The 22,313-nt window shown below is 48.5% G+C and overlaps 1 protein-coding gene across 1 annotated transcript in view; it reads left to right on the top strand.

Annotated features, from left to right (window-relative positions):
• The window catches only part of ITGA9 (integrin subunit alpha 9), a 323,579-nt gene that overhangs the window by 163,753 nt on the left and 137,513 nt on the right, over positions 1-22,313 (top strand). Inside the window, exons 16-17 of the mRNA XM_036921609.2 lie at positions 1,353-1,502; positions 19,529-19,605. Coding sequence (XP_036777504.2) covers positions 1,353-1,502; positions 19,529-19,605 — 227 coding nt within the window. The remainder of the gene's footprint in view (positions 1-1,352; positions 1,503-19,528; positions 19,606-22,313) is intronic.

The raw sequence follows: 22,313 nt of genomic DNA, 5'->3' as shown, positions 1-22,313 counted from the left end.
TGCTGGCATGGGCCCATTGCCGGGACACATCTGAACGAAGAAAACAAAGCAGTGTGTCATGACGGTTGTTTGCCTGCACATGCTCAGACTGGCCCAATACCCAAAACCCACAGGCGCGTCTGCTCTGGAGAAGGGCATGGGTGTCAGGGTGGGGTGGGAGCAGACTCTGCACTGGGTGCCTCTTGGGAACTTGAGAATGTTCCACCGCTTTGAAGAGGCACTAACCTCCAAATTCCACCAGAGTATGTGAAGTCCTTGGCTCTGCAAGGGCCCTGTGGTTGTCCTCAACTGACCGCCCAGTTCCCCTCACTCCCCAACTGGACCGCTGCTGCCCCCCTGTCCCATCTCTCCAGTGACAGATGCAGGGTGGGGGCCCTCAGCTCATCCTGCCACATCTCAGATCTGCCCTGCTCCTCTTGGAAGCCCGCCTCAGGGGGCATGCTGGCCTGAATGTGGGGCCACCTCCCCTTTACTCCTGCCTCTAACTCCAGCTTGGGAGCTTGGGGGACCCAGAGTGCCCGGAGACAGTGATCCCTTGTGCAGAAAGGCCAAAAGCTCCAGGATCGAATAGGTGTGACTGCAAATCTTCATCTGCCTTATGCCCTGGGGAACTTAGCCCTGTGCCTTTCTTTTCCTTTCCACTCGGTGGAGGAGAACATGCCCTTGCTCACAGCATTTGGGCATGTTGCTCATCTCTCTAGAACACCTGGCACAGTGCCTGGCATCTTGTGGGTGGTCCCTGTATATCTGCTTTCTTTCCTCCCTTCCTCTCCTTTCCTGCTGTGCTATCAACCCATCGTCTGCTTGAGTCTTAAAGTCCTTGGGCTCCAAAGGAAAGAACACAGGCGAGTAGTAAGACTTTCCATCCTGGCTCCACCGGTGACTAACCCTGGGAAGACACCGGGCCCCTCAGGGTCTTTGGGCCCCCTGCCCTAACACAGAATCCATTTTAATCTCAATACAAAAGACCTTTGATCATCAAAACCCCACGAATGCAAAGGGTTAGCACTGCCTCTGAGTCCAGATGCTCTCCTGCCTGCCAACTGGCTTCTAAGAATGTTTGGAAGATGCGTAAGGTAATGTCTTCCATATGCTAAAGAGAAGATGATTTAGTGCCATGCAAGGTGGAGCAGCAGAGCCCCTGCTCATGAACAGACCTTGGACAAGACGTTAACTGCTCTCGGCCTCAGTTACCTCATCTAAAATGTGAAAGTGATCAAACCCTACCTCACAGAGGTCATTGTGAGGATCACATGAGACAGTCCATGTGGAAGGCCTTTGTAAACTGTGAAATGCTCCACAAATGTCAGCCAGCGTCAGCAGTTAACGTGCATGTTTGTTTATTGTTTCAGCGGAGAGTGCAGGACGTCATCAGCCCCATCGTGTTCGAAGCCGCCTACAGCCTGGGTGAGCATGTGACCGGGCAGGAGGAGCGGGAACTGCCAGCGCTGTCACCAGTGCTCCGCTGGAAGAAGGGACAAAAGATTGCTCAGAAGAACCAGGTTAGAATCTTAAAGCCCTCAACCTGGACCCAAAGTGGCAGGTGCATAGTGGCCACCAGGCAGTCTCGAAGACTGTGGCTAAGGCACCCCCGACTCTGGGCCTCCCTTTCGTGATGTACAAACTGATAAAATATATGATTTTTGGGGTTGCCTCTAACAGCCACATGATTCAAACACATTGGTGCTGTTTTCAAGCAAGTAGAGAGTTATAATCCTTGGGGTCATGAACCAATCACTTGGCCCCTGAACTTGACCCCTGTTCCGAGGCTGTTTCCAGAGCTTAGATTGGCTTGTGGGTGGTCAATAAATGTTTTATTGGTGGGGGCATGAATGGGTGAAGGAGTGAGAACTTCACCTTAACCGAAACTGGTGGTTGAGCTAGAAATGCCCAGCCCAAGCATCCCTGGAGCCAGCGCGAGGTGAGGGCATGCGAGCACCACATTGCAGGGTGCACTGCTGTGGTGTGCGGTGCAGGCCATCCCAGGCAGGAGTGAGCCTGTGCACTTACTCTGTGCAGCCCCGCAGGCTGCTGCCCAGGCCAGCTGGGCAATGTGCAGCACTGAGGGCTCTGCGGGAGACAAGCAAGGAATCTGTGCTTCCAAGCCTGTCTTAAATCTTTCCTTATCCAAGGTCACCACAGATCCAGGACACTGGGGAAGGTCAGGCAAAAATGTTTTTTTGGCTAAATCAGACTCCTGTGGAGGGTGAGGGCAAGACCGTGGGACCACCCACTGGACCCACCTTCCTGGTTCTTCCGATGGTTCCGAGCAGCACAGTGACCCATGGCTTGCAGATTGGAGTTGTTAATAAAACCACAGAGAAGTGTTTGGGATTCAAGATGTCCATCAGATGTTCTATTAAGTGTGATATTTTTACCAAAGTCTCTGGCATGTGGAGTGTGAGAAAAATTTTGGGAGCATGTGGTCTACTGAGGCTGTTCTCTCTGGAGAAACGTGTAAGGAGCTGAGGGACGGGACCAAGCCAGGTGTGGCCTCCACTGACATCGTGCCTTGGACTGAGCCAGGGGACTCAGGCACAAACTGCTCCGAAGTTTTCCTCTTCTTGAGGCGAGGGGGCTGGCCTTCTGTCCCCCGTGTCAGTCAGTCAGTGTCTGGCTGTGGGATGTGGGAGAGAGTGAAACCTTCTTGAAGGAGATTCCCTTCAGCTGCTGACCAGTTCTCTGGAGAGGATGCAGGTGGGAGGCATCAGCTGCCTACACACATGAGCTGGGGGTAGGGTGGCAGCTGTAAAGGGTGAGGGTGGGGCTGACAGCCTCTGCTACATGGATACACAACCTACTGGCAATACTCTTTGGGTTCATCTTTTGAATTCAGACATGCACTGCTTTCAGAGCACAAGTACCTTGGCTGGTGTGTCCTGGGCACTGATGCTTGGGGCCAGCGCTGGGGGAGTAAAGACAGAGACTGGGAGGACTGGGCTGTCTTAGTGGATGGGCAGCATGGAGAAGGCGGGGAGAAGGGAGAGGAGACAAAGATGCAAAGACAAGGCAGGATGTGGGTGGCTTCTGCTTTGACTGGGAGGCAAAAACTGATGTCATCCTCTGACAGTGAAGTGGGAGCAGGAGGGCAGGCTGGGGACTCAGTAAATGAGCCTGATCGAAGCTAGAGGTGCAGGGACAGATGAGTATTAAAATGCTGTTCTTGGTCACTTCTGGTTCAGGATGGCCAACCAAGCACACAGGCTTATATCTCTGCCTCCTGAGACCCCATTACAGTGACTATAAATGAGCGGCAAAGGGAGGAGAGTTCTGTGGAGGAAGGGGCATCAGCCAGTGACAGAGTATGGTAACTGTTTGGAGTTACCCAGAGGGCTGGGTGCCTGCCTACGTGGATCCCAAGAGACTACAGCCATGGCCAGGCAGCGGTTACAGAGGAATGCACGAGTGAGGAGCAGGGCTGAAGCAGGGAAAGGGGTCTTAAGTGAAGGTTGGTATGTGGCGGGGTTGCTTTTCACCCCTGTTCCCATTCCTCCCTACTTCAGGCATGAAAATAGCAAGCAGCCAGCATTTTCTTCTCTAAAGAACTGAAAAAACTGCTTGAGATAGTATGAGTGGGCTGGTTCCCCAAGGAGAGCCTTACTTCTCCTGGCATTTGGAGCCTTCATTCTAAGAACTCTCTTCCTCTCCCACTATCTACCCAAACACATCCACAGATTTTCTAATCAGCCCTTTTACCATACTCTTAAATATGACTGGGCAACCAGAGAAGCCTGAGAGTGGGGGAGAAATGTGGTACATCAAGAAACAAAACAGAATAAACTAACAGAATAACTACCTTAAATTATTCAGGGACTAGAAGAGATTATAAAAATTTTTAAACCACCCTAAAATCTGTGTAACAAACATAAGGAGATTTAAGAATGTACTCCATCCATTAGAAAATGGTTGGAATCCTACTAAAGGGAAGAATCAGGACAGGAAAAGTGTTCCTGAAAATTAACATGGTTACAGAAGCAAAAATTTAGAGGGATTAGAAGATAATGGTAAGAAATCTCCCAGTAAGTAGAACTGTAGATAAATAGAAAAGAGAGGTAAAGGATGAATCTACAAGGTCCTACTTCAAGTAAGAGAAATACCAGGAAAAAGTAAGCAGAGAGTGAAAAAGAAATTATGAGAGACAATAAAATAAAACTTTCTAGAGTTAAAGTGAAACCTTGTTTTTTCATTTAAAGGGACCCACCAACTTACAAGCAAGATGAACCAAAAATATCCTAGATGCATCATTTTGAAATGTCACTACTCCTGAGGCTTAAGGAAAATTCTAAATGCTCTTAGGACAGGGGGCACAGGATGGCATTAGTTGGGAATATAAGTCAGCTAACAACAGAATTAGAGTCACAGTAAGTAGTCCATTAGACTCATAATGGCAATATTGGAAGCTAGAATAGAGTGAAATTGAGGCTTCAAAGTTCAGAGAGAGAGTGATTTTGAAAGTGGAATTTTATGCTTAGCCTAACAATCAAGTGTGAGGTTGAAATAAGGTCATTTTTCAGACAAGCATGGACCCAGAAAGTTAATCTTCTTAGTAACCCTTCCAAGGAAATTACCTGAGATGCACTCCAACAAAATAAGGACAACTGGAAGGAGCAAGATGTTATAAGATATAAAAAATTGGGAATTCAAGATGGTGACATGAGAGGTGAGACAGAGAATTCCTCCCAAAACCAAAAATAGTATGAAAATATAGTTAATTGCTACAACTAAGCCTAAAACATCAACAAGAAAGAAGGCTGAACCAGACTGCATGCAGACCTCACGAACAGAGCAGACCTCACGAACACAGGGTAACTAGGAAAACCTTAATCTGGCAGGACCCAAGCCCTTCCCCCACCCCAGCTCACCTGCGGGAGGAAGAGAAACAGAGCAGGGGAAGGGGTGGAAACCTAGAACTGCTGAACACCCAGCCCTGGAGGTCAGCTTTGGAAGCAGAAACCTACACTGTGTGGTGCTCTGGACATTGGGGAGCTCAGACAGGTGGAGTACTTGAGAGACTGAGATTCCGGCCATTTGTGGAGGAGGGGATTCACACCCACCGCTAGGGGACAAAGGAAAGACAGGGAGTCTGAGAGGCTTCCTAGCAGCAAGAGGGCTGCTGAAGGGGCGGGGTTTGCGTGGAGCTTGCTGTGCAGGGGAGGGGAGAGCTGGGCAAGTTGTCTGGGCACGCTCTGCCCAGCTGGTTGGGAACTTTGAGGAGCTTCAGGCGCCCCATCCCCCTGGCTGCCTACTCAGCTCCGAGGACCCCATGGTGACACGCAGCTGCTGCACCTTCCTCCTAGCCTGCCGGCACCGGTTCGCAAACCAGCAATTACTACGCTGACATCAGGCCAGCCAGAAGGAGGCTCAGCTTACAACAGCTAGAGATGCAAGGCACAGAGGCTTACACCTGTGTGCTCAGCCCACTGGCTCTGACACTGGAGACAGGCACCACAGACGGGAATCAGGAAACAGACCTTTCCTCCCCCAAGGCACCAGCTCTGCTCCCCTACGACCTCCAACCTCACTCTAGGGGCTGAGCAGCTCCAGAGACTGGAGCTTCTGGGCACTAGTGGGCACCACACAGAAATATGAAATGTCAAAAGAACATGATTCAGACCAAAATCTCACAAACCCCAGAAAAAGGGCCAAATGAAACTGAACTCACCAATCTGCCTGAAAGAGAGTTCAAAATAAAAATCATAAACATGCTTATGGAGGTACAGAAAAATATTCAAGAACTCAGGAATGAATTTAACTCAGAGATTCAATCATTAAGAAATTTCATATCTGAAATGAAACATACAATGGAGGGATTTAAAAGCAGATTATATGTAGTAGAAGAGATGGTAAATGGAATAGAAATTAGAGAAGAGGAATACAAAGAAGCTGAGGCACAGAGAGAAAAAAGAATCTCTAAGAATGAAAGAATATGAGAGAACTGTGTGACCAATCCAAACAAAACAATATTCATATTATAGGGGAACCAGAAGAAGAAGAGAGAGAAAAAGGAATAGACAGTGTCATTGAGGAGGTAATTGCTGAAAACTTCCCCAATCTGGGGAAGGAGATAGTCTCTCAGGCCATGGAGGTGCATAGATCTCCCAACACAAGGGACCCAAGGAAGACAACAGCAAGACATATAATAATTAAAATGACAAAGATCAAGGATGAGGACAGACTTTTAAAAGCAGCTAGAGAGAGAAAAAATATCACATACAAAGGAAAACCCATCAGGCTATCTTTAGACTTCTCAACAGAAACCTTACAGGCCAGAAGGGAGAGGCATGATGTATTTAATGCAATGAAGCAGAAGGGCCTTGAACCAAGAACACTGTACCCGGCAAGGTTATCATTTAAGTTTGAAGGAGGGATTAAACAATTTTCAGGTAAGAAAAAGTTGACAGAATTTACCTCCCACAAACCACCTCTACAGTGCATTTTGGAGGGACTCCTATAGATGGAAGTATTCCTAAGCCTAAATAGATGTCATCCAAGGGAGAGAATAAGAGCACATAATATGATTCATAACATACAAAGAATGAAGGAGGAAGAAAAAGGAGGAAAATAAAAAAAGAAGAACCTTTAGGTTGTGTTTGTAATAGCACATGAAGTGAGTTAAATTAGACTGTTGGATAGTAAGGGAATTACCCTTGAATCTTTGGTTACCATGAATCTAAAGCCTTCAGTGGCAATAAGTACATACCTGTCTATAACCACCCTAAATGTAAATGGTCTGAATGCACCAATCAAAAGACATAGAGTCACTGAATGGATTAAAAAGCAAGACCCATCTATATGAAGAAATGGAAGCAACCTAAGTGTCCATCAGTAGATGAATGGATAAAGAAGATGTGGTACATATACACAATGGAATATTATTCAACCATAAGAAGAAAACAAATCCTACCATTTTCAACAACATGGATGGAGCTAGAGGGTATTATGCTCAGTGAAATAAGCCAGGTGGTGAAAGACAAGTATCAAATGATTTCTCAAATGATTTCACTCATCTGTGGAGTATAAGAACAAAGCAAAAACTGAAGGAACAAAACAGCAGCAGAATCACAGAACCCAAGAATGGACTAACAGTTACCAAAGGGAAAGGGAATGGGGAGGATGGGTGGAAAGGGAAGGATAAGGGGGAAAACGGGGCATTACAATTAGCACACATAATGTAAGGGGATGGGGACACGGGGAAGGCAGTATATACAGAGAAGACAAGTAATGATTCTATAGCATCTTACTATGCTGATGGATAGTGACTGTATTGGGATATGTGACAGGGACTTGATAATAGGGGGAGTCTAGTAACCATAATGTTCAAGTAATTGTACATTAACGATATAAAAAAAAAAACCACACACACAAAAAGATACAAAAAACTGTGAAACTAACTCCCAGTATCTAACAACAAGAAATCCCAGGAGAACAACTGCAGAAAGTCTCAAAATCAGTTGATCAATTTAGAACAGAGTATCAGTGAACTTCAAGGAGAATGAAGCTAGCAACAGATAGAATAACAAGAAAGTAGCAAAAATTTAGGATACAGTGTAGGTGGAATATATTTCTTCTCAGGATGAGAGAAAAAGGTAATCAAAAGCTCCCAGAAAAATAGAAATCTGGTCTATGTTCCATGGTTCTGATATAAAACAAAATATCATGGGATTTTGACCAAGCAGAAGAAAATAATGAAGAAAATGACTGTGATGCTAGACATATTCTCCCTTAGGTCAAAGTTGAGTATCCTAGGTTTTAACTTGGCATTTTTAGAGAAGGATATGCAACCATGACATTCATCTTGGCTGTACTGTGAACAATAATGATGCATCCATAAGACATTGGCAGTATTTACTGTTACTCAGTAATTACAAATCAAGTGCAAAGCAGAGCTATGGTTACAGTATAAAATATAAATCTCATTAAATTAGAGTGTGTAGAGGTAAAAAAAAAAATGTTCTCTTAATATCTTAATCTTTTAAATGAGTGACTCAGGAGATCTTGCAAAACTCAATGAAACAAGGAATAGTTGCTTATAACTTAGCAGAGCATTTTTAAGTAGAGCAGTGATTCATAAAGTGTTGTCACTGAAACAGCAACGTCAGCCTCTCTGGAGATCTTGTGAGAAATGAAAATCCTTGAGCCCCACCCCAGGCCCATTGAATGAGAAACTGGGACGGGGTGGGGGTGCCATGAGCTGTTTGAGCAAGCTGACTGGGTGATCCTAACGCAGCTAATATTTGCAAACTGCTGCAGCAGAGGAGCTAAAAGTAATGATTTGCCTGTCAAATTAGGAAGGTGGAGGGAAAGGAGCCATGATATAGGGGAGATAAATCCTTGTCCATGGCAGGAATTCACGATAATGTCTGATGAGTCAAGAATAAATAGTGTTAGCCTGTTTTCTAGAGGTATGGAAATAATTGTCAAAAGAAATATACACGGATGTGGGTCATTGTGTTTGCCCCTTGAAAGCAAGACTCAGTATAGGGTGTGTGTGGCAGGACTATTATTTTTTTAAGCATGTGATTCTTTGGTTGAAATTAAAATGAAAGAAAAATGTTGTTCTTAGATTGGGAAGATTGTGCAGGAGCCTGAGAAAACTTCTGGGAGAGTCACTCTTGCTTTTCCTCCTTCTCTTGATGATGAAAAAAAAAAAAGATTACTCTCCATGTGTCTCCCAGATGTTAGCTCAGTTTGAGGGAAAGAAAGATTCTGAGAACTAGGCCAGTTCCAGGAAGCAGAGCTGATTGTTAACCTGTGTGTGTATATATGACAGTTACACAAAGAGCATCTAACCTCTCTCATAGGAAGGAGTGAACCCACTGGAGTTCTCTAAGTCGTGTTGCCAGAGAACATCAGGATTTAAATGCCTTCCTCTCCACTGAAGGGCACTGAGCCCATGCTGATACACAGAATTGTGCAGCAGAGTGGATTGAATCATGGCTAGCTGTCAGAGTCAAGGGCTGCCCCCATCAATAGTCTAGTTCAGGTGGAATAGCTACACAGTCTGTGAATGTCGCGTGGAGACAGTGATCCGAGCGTGTTAGGTACAGGCTTACCCATGGTCCTGAGGCTTTCTGTTGTGAGTGGGAGTGTGAGAGACAGGCAGGGGTCCCCGCCTTCCCTCTGCTGAGTGAAGAACAGTCTTGGGAGAACGTGGGTCTGGCGTGGGGCTAGGCTGTGTGAGTGAATAGTCGGGTGGCTCCCAATGCTGAGAAGGGGTCAGGATTCTGGGTGCTGTGTGGAATAGCGGAGCTCCAACCCTTCAGACCCCATAGGACACACAGCCTAATGAGCATACATTTCTACTGCCTTGGGGGGGATATCTGATACCAACCAATCAACAAACAAAAAAATCCAACTTGTTTTATTCATTAACTAGGAGAGTGTTTCAAAGAGCAATTCAGTCAATTATGTGTCTACTCATATAAAACTTTGATAGAAATGATAAAACATCACTGCCACAATGGATTTACAGACAGTACAGGAGGGACTTACATGGGGCAGAAAGTGGGCTTCAGATTAGTGTTTGAATTTCACTCCAGAGACCACTTCCAGCTGAGGGGGAGGTGTTCTGCAGAGAAAGGGCTAAACAGCCAGCGTCTTAAGGAAGAACTAGGGTTTAGACACTCAGGGCTGGTGGGCTTTGACTGACAGGAGGTGGGACAGCTGGATACTGACAGCCTCCAAGTGGTTGAGTATCTGGTGGGGGGATGTACGGGGCTTCAGGACCACAGATACAGTGATGCAGTGTAAGGCCACTTGTTCACTGGTGGTGAAGTTGGACTTGATTCTCCAGGGCACAGGAGACCATTGCATCTTTATGAATGCAGGGAGATCAGAGATGTGCTTCCAGGGGTGGTAGGCCTGGGCCTGGGGAGGTGTTAGCTGTCACAGCCACCAGGAGGTCTGCCGGGGAGTTCTTGGAGGTTCTGTGTGATGCCCCTAGCTGATGCACTATTAATTACCGGCAGGTCTCAGCTGCTGAAACTGTGTGGAACTAACTGAGACAGTCCTGGGGACCTGGCTGGCCCATGTGGGAAGAAGCCAGCTTGTCACTGGGCTTATCACCTGGGGGGCCTTTATCTTTCCCCTTCATACCAGTGGTTATGATAGAGACCCTTTCTTCAGAACCTGTTCACAGAGCAGAGCTTTGAAGATTCTAGTTGCTGTTCCTCAGAGGGCCCCCAAAGACCTGGCTGGGGCTGGACTTCCAGGTGGCTCACTGTGTAGACACACTGGCCCCCCAAAGATGTCCGTGTCCTGATTCCTGGACTGTGAATATGATGCATGGCAGGAAGGACTTTGCAGGTGTAATGAAGGTTATGGACTTCAAAATAGGGAGATTATTCCTGGATTATCCAGGTGGCCCAGTCTTTGTCCAGCTGGAGGGAAGAGGCAGAGGGAAGAGGTCAGAGAGATTTGAAGCATGGGAAGGATTTTACTTGCTGTTGCTGGTTTTGAAGAGAGAGGAACAACTTGACAAGCAATACAGCAACCTGAAGAGGCTGAGAGGGACTCCAGGTAAGTGTTAGCCAGGAAAGCAACCACATGGAACTGAGCTCTGAGCATAGCCTGAATAAGCCTGGATGTAGATTCTCCCCAGACCCTCCAGATGAGGGCCCAGTCCAGGCAACACCTTGTTTTGGGCTTTGTAAAACCCAGAGCAGAGAAACCAGCCAAACCCACCCAGGCATCTAACCTACAGAACAATGAGACAAAAAAAAAAAAATTGTCCTATTTTAAGCTGCTAAATTTGTGGTAATTTATTACTGCAGCAATAGAAAACAAACTGTAGCTCTGGGAGGAAGGGCTTTCCTGCCTAGGGCAAGTTCTCTTTGAATTGGATGAGACCGAAGGAAGACAAGGGAGAGAAGTTAGGAATGAAAGGGTTTATTCTCACAACTCAGTCTCTCCTTACTCCAAACCCCAGCTGCTCAGCTCTCCCTGTCTGCTCATGCTTGGCCGACCTACCACACCATGTGGAACTCTGTGGGTGGGTCCCTGGTGACTGGTGGGCACCTGACCAATTACATACCAGGAATGGAGGAGAGGAGAGAATTGGTGTTTCCTCTCTACCCCTACCCTGGACTGGTGCACCTGTGACTGCAAACATGCTCTTATTATATACACAGTGGGTGTTACTAAGGCCAGGTGGGAGTCCTGCTCAGGAAGTTCCATTTTCCCCACACAAATACACACTACGCCTCAGAGAACCGAGTTCTGCTTTCTCCCCCTGGCTTCTCTGGGGAAGGTAACAGGCTTTGGAGTGAGAATATCAGGGTTCCAGCCCAGAGCAGACCATACCCACCAGGGTCAGGGGGCAAGTGAGGGCCCCCGTTTACACCTTTCCCTTGGTATGCCGTCATCTGCTTTGCTGACCTGTGGGTGACTGGGGATTACATGAAATCATGTGCTCAGCACTGAGATGGTGAGGTGGCTTCCTTGGAAGGCAAGTCCCCCAGCCCCTGCAAGCCTCCATCTCTTCCCCTGGCAGTGTGTCTCGTCAGGGCTCTGGAGGGAGCAGGTGCTCCGCTGAAGCTGGTTCCTTTCTACCGAGGGTCTGTCCAATCTAAGCTGGCTGGTGGAAGGTGGCCTGGGTAGGAGGCAATGGCAGCATCTAAGGATTTGGGGTGGTTCTCAGGGGCCCTCTCATGATCTTTAGGACTGAGTGGCCCTCATTTGTGAGGCCTAGAGATGCCCCTTTCCAAGAGGAAGAAAGACGCGGAGATGGACCGTGTAAGGGAACTTGGATTCAGCTGTACCTTCACAACCTTAAATGCCGCATGAGTCCCTCCTCTGCTCCATCTCCACTGCCTCCACTCTAGTCCAGGTCACCTTCTTGTCTCACCTGGACCAAGTCACTTCTATGTATAACCCTGCCCCTAGTAGCTTCCCTCTGCTCTTAGAAGAAAGTCCAGACTCTTGTTAAGGTCCCAAAGGCCCTGCCTCTCCAGCATCATCCAGATGCCTCTCCAGCATCATCCAGTGCTACCCACATTCTGCTCTCCAACCACCCTAAAATACCAGCCCTTTCCTTCCTCAGGCCCTTTGCACATGCTGATTCCACTTCTATAAAACTCTTGCCATACTTTCCTCTTAACTAGTTCCTCATTCTTTAGGTCTCAGCCTAAAAATCACCTCCTCAGAGAACTGTCCCCAGTTACCCTGCACTCCCTGACTTAGCTATCTGATTCCCTCCTGATTTGTTATTGTTTTGTCTAATTGCTTTTCTGTCTCCCTCACTAGACTAGAAGCCCAATGAGGGCATAGATCCTTTTTTTCTTATTTAGGCTGATCCCTCATGTCTATCACAGGGCCTGGCACCTAGTAGATGCTCAGTAAACCCATCTCAGTTGGAAGAACCCTTCGGAAAGAGCCAAGACCAGGTCACCCTGCAAAGGCTGGACGTTGTATCGGAATTTCCTCACTGGCAGATTCAGCAAAGCTGTATAAATAAAAGAAATGTGCTCTGTGAACTACCTGGGAATTCCTCCCAGGCAGGAGAGCGTGGTGTGTGATTTAGGGTGACTTACACGCACCACAGGATGTTTATGCACGTGCCTCCTTTCAGAAAAACAAGATGGAGGAAATATGGCTGGTGAGAGAAAAAGCACTGGCTGTGATGAGCGTGCACACTTCGTCCTCTTTCCAGTAAGAAGTGAACTATTTTACTGTAATACTAATTTTCAGCTGTGTTGAAGCCATGACCTGGGCCCTCCATTGCCCTGGCAGTCATCACCATCCCTTTCTGCCACCCTGGACCCCTCGGGGTGTGGGTGTGTAAGAGTATAACCAGTGCCCCCCAGAGCTCACCATTTGTCCAGCCTGGACATTAGGTAGTACTTTCCCAGTGAGGTGCCCAGCTGGCTTAAAGTGCCGGCTCTAGAGTTTGTTTTCATTATCATATATAAAGTTTCCACAGAAGGATGGAAAGCAGAGTGGATGGGAGGATGGAAAAGGAGAGAGCAGAATCACCCCAGACATCTCAGCCTTTAGACGGGCTTCAGACACTGTTCAACTGGGGATGGGGGTCTAGAGTTCATCTGGATTCAGGGCAGCAGCTTGGCCCAGCAGAGGAGAAGTGGTGCTAGAGGAAGCCATTTCCACCCCCACCCCTGTTTCAACTAGATGGGCCCCAGTTACATAGGCATCAGCTTCTGCGTAATCTTTTCAGAGAGACCACCATGGCCTCATCTCGTTTGAAGCACACATGAAGAGAACAACCCTCCCTGACGGGGGGGTCTGGCTGCATCTCCATGTCTCAGGCTCCCCTGTGAGGTTGACCCCAAGAGCAAAGGAGCGGAGACCCCCCCAGCTCTTAAAGGCCGGGCTGCCCTCTGCATGGGCCTATTGAATTTCTTCTTTAATGGTATATTTACCTTTCCAGTGTATGAAAAAGTGGCTCTGGTCCTCCAAACTCGTTTTTGAAGAAAATCATGGCTTTTTCCCAGGTCTTCAAGCCTGCTGGGTGTTTCTTCTGTACCGTGCTGCCTCACTGAAAGTCTTCCCGCAAGCAGGTGGCGGGTGAGAGCAAACGAGTGCATGTGCCCCGGAGGCAGACTGGCTGGGGCAGAAACTGCAGCTGCCCCTCCTCACCATCTAAGGGGTGGGAAGGCGACGTCAAGGCGCCTGCCACCTGCAGCCACCCCTGGCCTGTGCATGAGCTGCTCTGGAGACCTTGGAGGGGGCCCTGCTGGCTCCGGGTGGAGGGCCATCTTTCTCCAAGTTGCCTGATTGTATCTGGCTCAGCAGCTTTTAAAAACAGCCAGCATATTCTTCCTTTTCTCTGACAGCACCAGTCCCTTTGTTTGAATGTGCTAGTTCTGTTTTCTGCTTCTTGTGACTAAGAATATCCTTTTCAAAAGTAAAGCACAGAACTCAAAAGATTCCAGGGAGAAAAATCAAGGGAGAGAATTTATGGTTCTGGAAGGCAAAAGGCCCCTAGAAGGGAGGCTATGGCTGATATGAAAAGTTGGGGTGGTGAGGGGACATGCAGGGTGGCCTGCGGAAGGCTGCCGAGCTCCAGGCCATCCTGGAGAGGGTGGTAGGTGAGTCCAAGGCCAGGTGTGCCCACTCTGACTCAGTTCTCCATGGGGGTGTAGGTGGATCATGATATCTGTAGGCAGAGGAGACTACCCCACGAGGCAGGGCCATCAACCGAAGAATACCCAAAGACGGAAGAACTTACCTCTTACCATTTTTCACAGGGTCATATGGCAAATCAGTGCTGTGTTTGTGTTTAGCGGGAGACCAACAGGCTGTTTCTCCTCCCATGGTTTCAAAATCGAAAGGACAATTTTGGTATAGACCCTGAGGTAGAAGGAATTTGTTAGCTTGAATTTTTCTGAAGTAGTTATCTTCTGTTGATTCTTGTGGGCCCTCTGACTGTACGACCTGATTTTAAACACCAGACAATGAGCCTTCCTTCACTTGGGCTCAGGGAGGAATGCAGCAGAAATTCCTGGGACCACTTTAAACTCTCATTATTGTGCCATATTAAAGACAATGTTGGGTTCTCGAAAAAGAACCTGCTGAGAGAGAACTGGAAGAGACCTCCTATACTCGGGCCATGGCATTGACACAAAAATGTTTACGTTATGCTAGGTGCTGGGGCTTGCAGACATGAACTGCATGTGCTGGGGTCTCCGGGAATTTATGTGGGACTATGGTAGGAACAACAGGCCAGAAATGTCCCTCTTGTCATCCAGGCGGAGACCCCCTGCCAACTCAGATTGTCCATTAGGAAAAATCTCACTCCTTTTAGCTTAAAAATAGCCTTTTTCTTTGGTCGGGGTGCAATTTGAAAAGTTATCTGTTCTCACCCAGTCTGATTGTCTATTTTCTCAGGTCTGCCATGGGACTTGGTTACCATAGCAGCCCTATAAATAGTGTCTGAACATGACATTTGGAATAAACTAAGAATCCTGACTGTATCTGGCTCAAAGGTACAAAACAAGTGCATGTGCCCTGGAGGCAGACTGGCTGGGGCACTCCCAGCCTGGGAGGGTCCCGCCTAAGTCAAGGCTTGGCATGTATAGCCCACCTTTGTTTTAGATCAAAAAGGAAGATTTTACAGTACAGATTTGGGTAGGAGAAAGGGGTGCCCCAAGGCCTGAGTCCCTACCCTACCTGCTCTCTGACGTCAACCTTGCCCAGGGCAGCTATGGGGCCACCAGCCCAGAAACGTGGCCCCAAGGCTGTGCTGTCCTTGGTGTCCAGGACATTGTCAGAAAAGCACAGCCAGCTCTAGCCTCTTGGCTCAGAGAAGCTATAACTTGGGCTGGATTCATTGGTTTTTGGTTTTGGTTTTGGTTCTCTGACCTGAAAGGAATGAGGAAACCAGTAGCCAGATATTCTAGAACAGGAGTCAGCTAACTACAGCCTGTAGGCCAAATCCAGCCTGCTGCCAGTTTTTGTAAATAAAGTTTTATTGAGACACAGCCATGTGCATTCCTTTGCAGACTGTGGCTGCTGTCACACTACAGCAGCAGAACCAGCTAATTGCAACAGAGACCGTATGGCCCACAAAGCCAAAATTATTTACCATCTGGCCCTTTAAAGGAAAAGTCTGCCAGCCCTGGTCTAAAAGAAGTAAAGATTTGAGGCAAACTGGAGAGCGAATTTTAAAAAGGAAACTATTCTCCAGGGAAACCTGAGGTAAAGACCAGGGTGAGGAAATTGCCAGTGTGGAAATTTAGTCTATGAGCTGAGGAGGCTGCTGGGTGTCCAGCCCGCAGCTCTCCAGGGCCTGAGGCAGGAAATGGTTGTCTTCTGAAAGGGTTAACTGCCTTGAACCAGAGAGGAGTAAGACATGATGGCTTCTTAGATGTGATTCCATGATCCAGAAAGGCTTTTTCCAGGCAAAACGATTGCTGGGGCTTTGGCAGCCAGCAGGTGGGAGCTGGAGGGAGGTAGGAGGCTTTCAAGCGAGGGCGGGATCTGTCTGATTCAGACAGACCTGGAAGAGGTGGGCGGGGAGTTTTCAGAGGTCCAGGCTGGTGCCACTGGGGTTCTTTCCTGAGAGGGAAAAGGGGAGCCTGGCCCACTGGCTTCATGAAGAACCCGCACTCCTCACTTTGTACAGAAAAAGGTCTTCCTCACTGCTGGGAAGTCTGAGGCTTCAGTCTGCCCACCCTGCTGCCCCGAGAGATGCTTCTTGGTTCTGTAGGGAACAAAATGGTCCTTTGTCTGGAGAGAGGAATCTAGGTCCAACTTACAGGAAGCCTGAGCTCCAGCTTCAGACCCTTGCTGAGAATGACCCAGGTCCTTGGTTCCCTGGTGTCTCGCTACCTTACTTGTAAGAGCGGCACTCCCAGCCTCAGAGGGTCCTGCCTAAGCCAAGGCTTGGCATGTATAGCCCACCTTTGTTTGTAGCGTTGCCCCATTAGGGAAGGCTCTTAGGTTGCAGAGTAGTCCAGGCATCTATTGCTGCATAGCAAACCACCCAAAAACCTAGTGGCTTGAAATAGTAATGGTCATGTGTTTTGCTCATGAATTTGGCATTTGGCAGGCTTGGTAGGTGGCTCTGTGTTGTGTCAATGGGGGCAGCTCAGTGAGGCCGGAGGACCCTCCTCTGTGGTGGCTCGCCCACAGGGCCCCCAAGTGGAGGCTGGTGCTGGTTTCCTGTGCAAGCCTCTCCCTGCAGTGTGGGCGTCCTCACGGCATCGTGGCCACGCTCCAGGAGCACACACCCGCAGAGAACTTGGAGGGTGCCTGTTGCCTTTTAAGACCTGGCCTTGGAAGTCAGAGCTTCACTTCCAGGCAGCCACAAGTCTCCCAGATTCAGGAGTGGGGGCGGGTCTCAGCCCCGCTCAGTGGGAGGAGTGTCGCTGCCACACTGTAGGGGTGCGGTAGGAACGCACTGTGTGGTGCTGTTTGGAGTGTACAGTCGCCTGCCCGCATGGAGGTATGTGTGAGTTGACTGCCCCCACGGTGGTCTTCACCGTCAGGAAGCTTGGCATTGACTCCTCGCATCCCACTGCGCTGGTGTCAACAGTGGTGCACATGCCTCAAGCAAGAACTGCACAGCAGCTACAAACTGCCGCCCCACTAAATGCTAATCTGGGCTAACAAGATGGTCATGATGTGGTTATTTCCATTTTATAACTGGTGATTGAGTCCTGGGCCAATATCTAAGCTGGGGCTTTATTGTCACAGTATAGTTTGTGCTTAATTTTAACTGGTCAGTTTAAGCACTCACATAATACATGTGTGTGTGTGTATGTGTGTGCACGTCATTACATGTATGGCAGACTCCGTGCTTGCCTTTATTGGATGGAAATTCAGCAGCACTGGAGGGCTTAATAGCTGGAGAAGCCAGTTTCAAGGACAGACTATAGACAGAGTACAAGGCAAAGTCATACCAAGGACACGAATTTCTACAAAGCAACTGGTTCTTGGGTGAGGGGCTCTACACTTGTGTGTAGCTGAGCAGCGGATACATTGGTTGGGGGCTACAGCTTTGACATTGATAAGTAGCATATCAGCACTGAGGCGTCCACCTTTGGACTCCCCATCTCAGTGGTCACCCATCTCTCAGAGCCCCGTGTGGTCCTCCAAGGTCAGCTGAGCAGCTTCTCCATGCCAGGCTCTAAGGGCAGACACCGAGGCAACAGAGCAGTGCAGCCCCACCCTCAAGGAGCATCATTTTAGCAGGGGAGGCAAACAGGAAACAAAGCAGGATAAAACTAGTTAGTTACCATGGAAAAGTGCAGGAGAAGGGAAACATGCACAGAACCACAAGAGCTGACACCAGAAGCCCAAGCTTTTAGGGGCGTCAGGGACATGGTTATTTGCTCGCTGAAGGATGGGAGGATCCGTCCCAGGGGAGCTAGGCAAGGAATTCAGGATGGGCTGGTGGGGAGGCCCTTAGGTGGGAGTTATAAGGCTGGTCCCGGGGCAGCTGGCCTGAGAGAGCCCAAGCAATGGACCCGAGGTGGGCAGTGACCAGATCCTGCCAGATGGTGCCACTGGATGGATTTAGGTCCCATCCTCCCGTCAGTTCTCACCTGCTTCCCACCCACCAACCCCCATCCAGGGGCAGGGAAGTATCTGGGGACCAGGAAAGATGTGAAAGGAGGGGCCTGTCACCAGGGCAGAGCTTGGGCCTTTTGGGGCCAGAAGCTTATACAGTTTGGGAGGAGACATACTCCTTTAGGAAGAATAATGCAAAATTATAAGTACAGTATTGGGTGCCAGACCTCGGTGGGCACATCAGTGAGGGGCCTCCAGGCTGCAGTCTCATTTCTTGGCAGAAAAGCCACTTTGGGTTTGTACCTCACTCTAACCTCAAAAAGCCACCACCTCTCCCCTGAGAAACTCGCACTGGCCTCATTCACCCTCCGTTTTTCCTTGGCGGAGGTGGCAGGCAAAGCACGAGTCTGTCACACTGCAGTCTGGAAATCTGGCTCTCTCCTCCCTGACACTAGTGTCCAAAAGAACATGGGAATTTGCTCTTTGCCCAAGGCTCTGTGACCTTTTCGCCCACGTCAAGCAGGGCACAATGCTGGGACACTTTGTGACACAGGAAGATGAATTTCCACAGGTGAAATTCCTCGGTCGGGCCAGGTGAAGGCCACAGCCACTGAGCTTGCCTGTGGGAGGCGAGCAGGCTCCTGGAGCTGTGTTTTGTGGAGGGAGATGCATGGATATGAGCAGGGGCAATGCAGAGGTTCAAGAGTGAATAAACTACAACCAAAAATGGCCATGGGCTCCGCTCTCCAAAATCCCCCCAAGATGGTCATGGCTGTCTGATGACAGTGCCACCTTGGTGGGTCTGGAAGGCAGGGGGCCTACTGTCCTTGGCTTAGAGGCATCCGAGGTGAGGCCAGGGGAGGAGCACTGACAAGGCCCTCTAAGGCACCGAGAGGCGGGGGGCTCGGCACCTGAGCTTTTGGCCCCGGCGCCAGGTGGGGCTTTGGCTGTGAGGGCCCTGTCTTGGTTAGAGAAAGGACATGTGTCTTGTTGACTGCTGGCTGCCCCCCAAAATTCAGGGAGGGCACCCTCGGCCCTTTGCGGCACCTTCAGCCTAGCAGCCTGTTGCCTTTGACTTTCCCTTCGGAACTAAAAATCACAATATGATCCCATTGCTTTGGCAGAACCTGTCTCAAATACAGATTTTCTGCCCACCGCACCTCCCAAGATGGCAAACAGAGAAGACCAGACTGTCATCTATGAGTTCTTTACTCAATTGGATTAATGTTCACTCACATCTGAGAGCATTTAAGCATCTTCTCAAAGACAGAGTGGACGTCCACCATGTACCCTTCTTGAAAAACCTACTTGAAGGAGCACCTCGGTAGACTGAGACATACACTGGACAAAGGGGTGCAAACATTCTACCTGGGAATGGCCACCTATCTGGGGTCCTTGGGCCTGACCCCCCATACCGGGCATGGGCCTCCAGGGAGAGGAGGGCATGGTGGAGGTGGACTCGTGGAAAGAGCCCCCCTGATCTGAAAGAGAGTATCTGGCTGTGATTTATTCGGTCCTGGGACCCTGTCCCCACCTTCCTGTTGTGTCTCCCTCACAGACGGTGTTCGAAAGGAATTGCCGTTCGGAGGACTGCGCCGCAGATCTGCAACTTCGGGGCCACCTGCTGCTCTCCAGGTAAGCCTGCCCCCTGCAGGACATCGCTGGGGGTGTGCATTCCCCCACTGAAGCAGGTTGAGTCGGCAGGTTACCAGGCCGTTCTGTGGCTTTAACAAAATGTATGTTATAAAATAATTTTAACAGCAGCTATTATTTGAGAGGAAAAATTTGGGTTTTCTTTGCAATCCCACATATCACCACAATTTAGTCTATGTTTCTAATTTCTGATTTGTGTGTTTGGGGATATATTTTATGTTTACTCATATTAAGTCAAACTTTATGAAATTGTCAATATTTAACTAGGAAAATTCATATGATTCGGCTTACTAAATAAAGGTTCTTTTTAATTTTCCCACAGTTAACAGTGGTGTCTGCTCTAACGAGTAAAGGTTCGGGACGGGTGAGGGAGAGGGTGGCTGTCCCCCTCCGGTGAGCAGACAGCCCTGTGTTGTTTCCGGTCTCCCCACGAGGTATGGGAAACCCCCAGGCAAAGTGGACCCCACAGAGGCCTTCTGATTCTTCCTGGCCAATCTTTTAAATTAGACTTCTTTTTAGGATGAAGATGTTTGTCCAGAATCATTTAGTCAAGTTTCAGAGAATTGTTTCCTTTTGAGACAATTCCTTCAGAACAATTGTTTTAGCCTCAGGGCCAGAAAGCACCTCTGTACCACTTATTACCATTTTTCAAAAACAGCCATCAGTTTTGATAGTTACTTTTAAAGTGTGACACTGTCTCTTATTTGTAATTAGGAAAGTTAAGTTTGGGCGGAATAAAAGAAAAATCCCATTGAGAACCAAGGGCTGTGCTCGGACACTTTTACTTATGATGGTTAATGATCTAGTATTAATCAAAGGAAATTAAGACTAAGAATCTTTTTCTTTTGATTGCATTTACTGGGGGAAAGGTGGTATAAACACATGTGCAAAAACTCAAAACCAATGGAGCATTATTTAGCATCACTCTTGTTTAGGATTAGAGTGGTAAAGTTGTGTATTTTGCCAAACTTAGAAAATTGCTTCAAGCTGATGAAGTGGATATTGGAATTTTTTTTTTTTAATGTTTGTAAGAAGGACCTCCTGGGATTATTACAGAAACCAGTTCTAAAGAAGGTTCATAAATTATCAGGTCATTACTTTTAGTCTGAAAAAGGTTTTTCCAAAGAGTGTTTTAGGGGAAGGTAACATGAAGCAGAAAAAAAAAAATCTGGATTTGCTTTATCTTGAGGTGACTATGAATGTTGGAAATTTATTTTGGGTCATGGAAAACTTCATGTGGTGGGAAAGCGTCACTTGCTCCAAAGGTTAGATATTAGGCCGGGGAGCTCTTCCTGCCATTGGTGGATGGTCAGGTCTACTTCTGTTGAACTGTGCTTCTCATATATTAAGATGTAAAACCCAAGGCTCATGTGCCTACAGCTGCCTCTGCTTCCCTACCTGGCCTCTCAAAAGTGTTGGTCAGAACCATCTCTGCTCTGTGGGCCCAGTAATCGATACTGCAAGAACAACTGGGATGGCAGCCAGGGCCCAGATTCCTGTATGGATCCACTAACTGTAGCCACAAAAAAAATGCTGCCTAACAGAACCCAGTGGCTTAAACCACCAGTCGTTTAGTCCCATGGACCTGCAGGTCAGCCAAGGGTTGGCTGGTCTGGGCTACACTCAGCTGCGTCTCAGGTGACTTGCTCATCTATCTGGGGCTCAGCAGCAGTTAGTTGAGCTCAGCTAGGCTCCGGGGACCCCACTCAGCTCTGTGTCACATGTCTTCCATTGTCCTGCTGGACCCAGAGACGTGCTCTTCTCCTGGCAGTGGTGTGAGAGGGCAGGCAGACGCCCACAATGACCCTTAAGACCTAGGCTCAGAACTGGTGCTCAGCAAGTCATGTGGCCAACCCCAAGTCAGGGACAGGACAGCAGCCTCTGCCCCTTTAGTGAGAGGAACTGCAAAGCCACACAGCAAAGGGGACGAGTTTCGGGTGCAGTGAGGAATCGGGGCCAACAGTGCCATCTACCCTGCCACGTGAAGAACAGGGCAGCTGTGTGTCTTTCCCAGGAGTTTTCAGGGCTAGTTCAGCCTTTCTTGCAATTCCATCTGCCTAGAACTCAGACCTGAGACCTAGACACTGTGAGTGAGGAGATTTTCTGAATCTCAGAAGCCATGTGCAGAAGAAAGCCCTCACCCTGTCCTGTGACACGTTATTTCCCAGGTGGCCCCTTGTCTGTCAGGGCTGGATCCCCCATTAAGCCTTCATTATACTCTGGGGCCCATAGCTGTCCCCAAGGGAGTCATCAGAGAAACAGTAATTGGTACTCGATAAATGCAGACACAGAAGTAAACCCGTGGTTTCAGTTATGCTGGGTTTCCCCAGACCTCCGAGAAGAGCCGGGCACAAGTGAGAGAAGGTGGTCTGGGACTCTAGTGGGGTGTGCTGGGTCGACAGGCTGGGGGCTTGAACCAGAAGTGAGTTGCTTTGGTTATTGGTTATTATTTGGTTATTTAACTCTTCTGATTCACTATTGCCTGGACGGGGTGTAAATTTCTCCACTGGTCAGACCAGGGAAGTCCTGCAGAAATAAACACTATGTGTGCACGTTGGACGGGGTGCTGCTGGGCCATGGTGGCTCCACCCGTCAGTGTTAGGAGAGAGGTAGGTGGCTCATTCCAGGGCCAAGGAGCAGCTCCTAGGAGCATACAGGCATCCTGGGCAGGGAGAAAGTGTGCAGAGTCA

This window comes from Manis pentadactyla, chromosome 14, assembly GCF_030020395.1.
Source record: "Manis pentadactyla isolate mManPen7 chromosome 14, mManPen7.hap1, whole genome shotgun sequence".
NCBI classification, from domain to species: Eukaryota; Metazoa; Chordata; class Mammalia; order Pholidota; family Manidae; genus Manis; species Manis pentadactyla.
The sequence above is the reverse complement of the archived record's forward strand: the minus strand, read 5'-3'. Positions and strand labels throughout refer to the sequence as shown.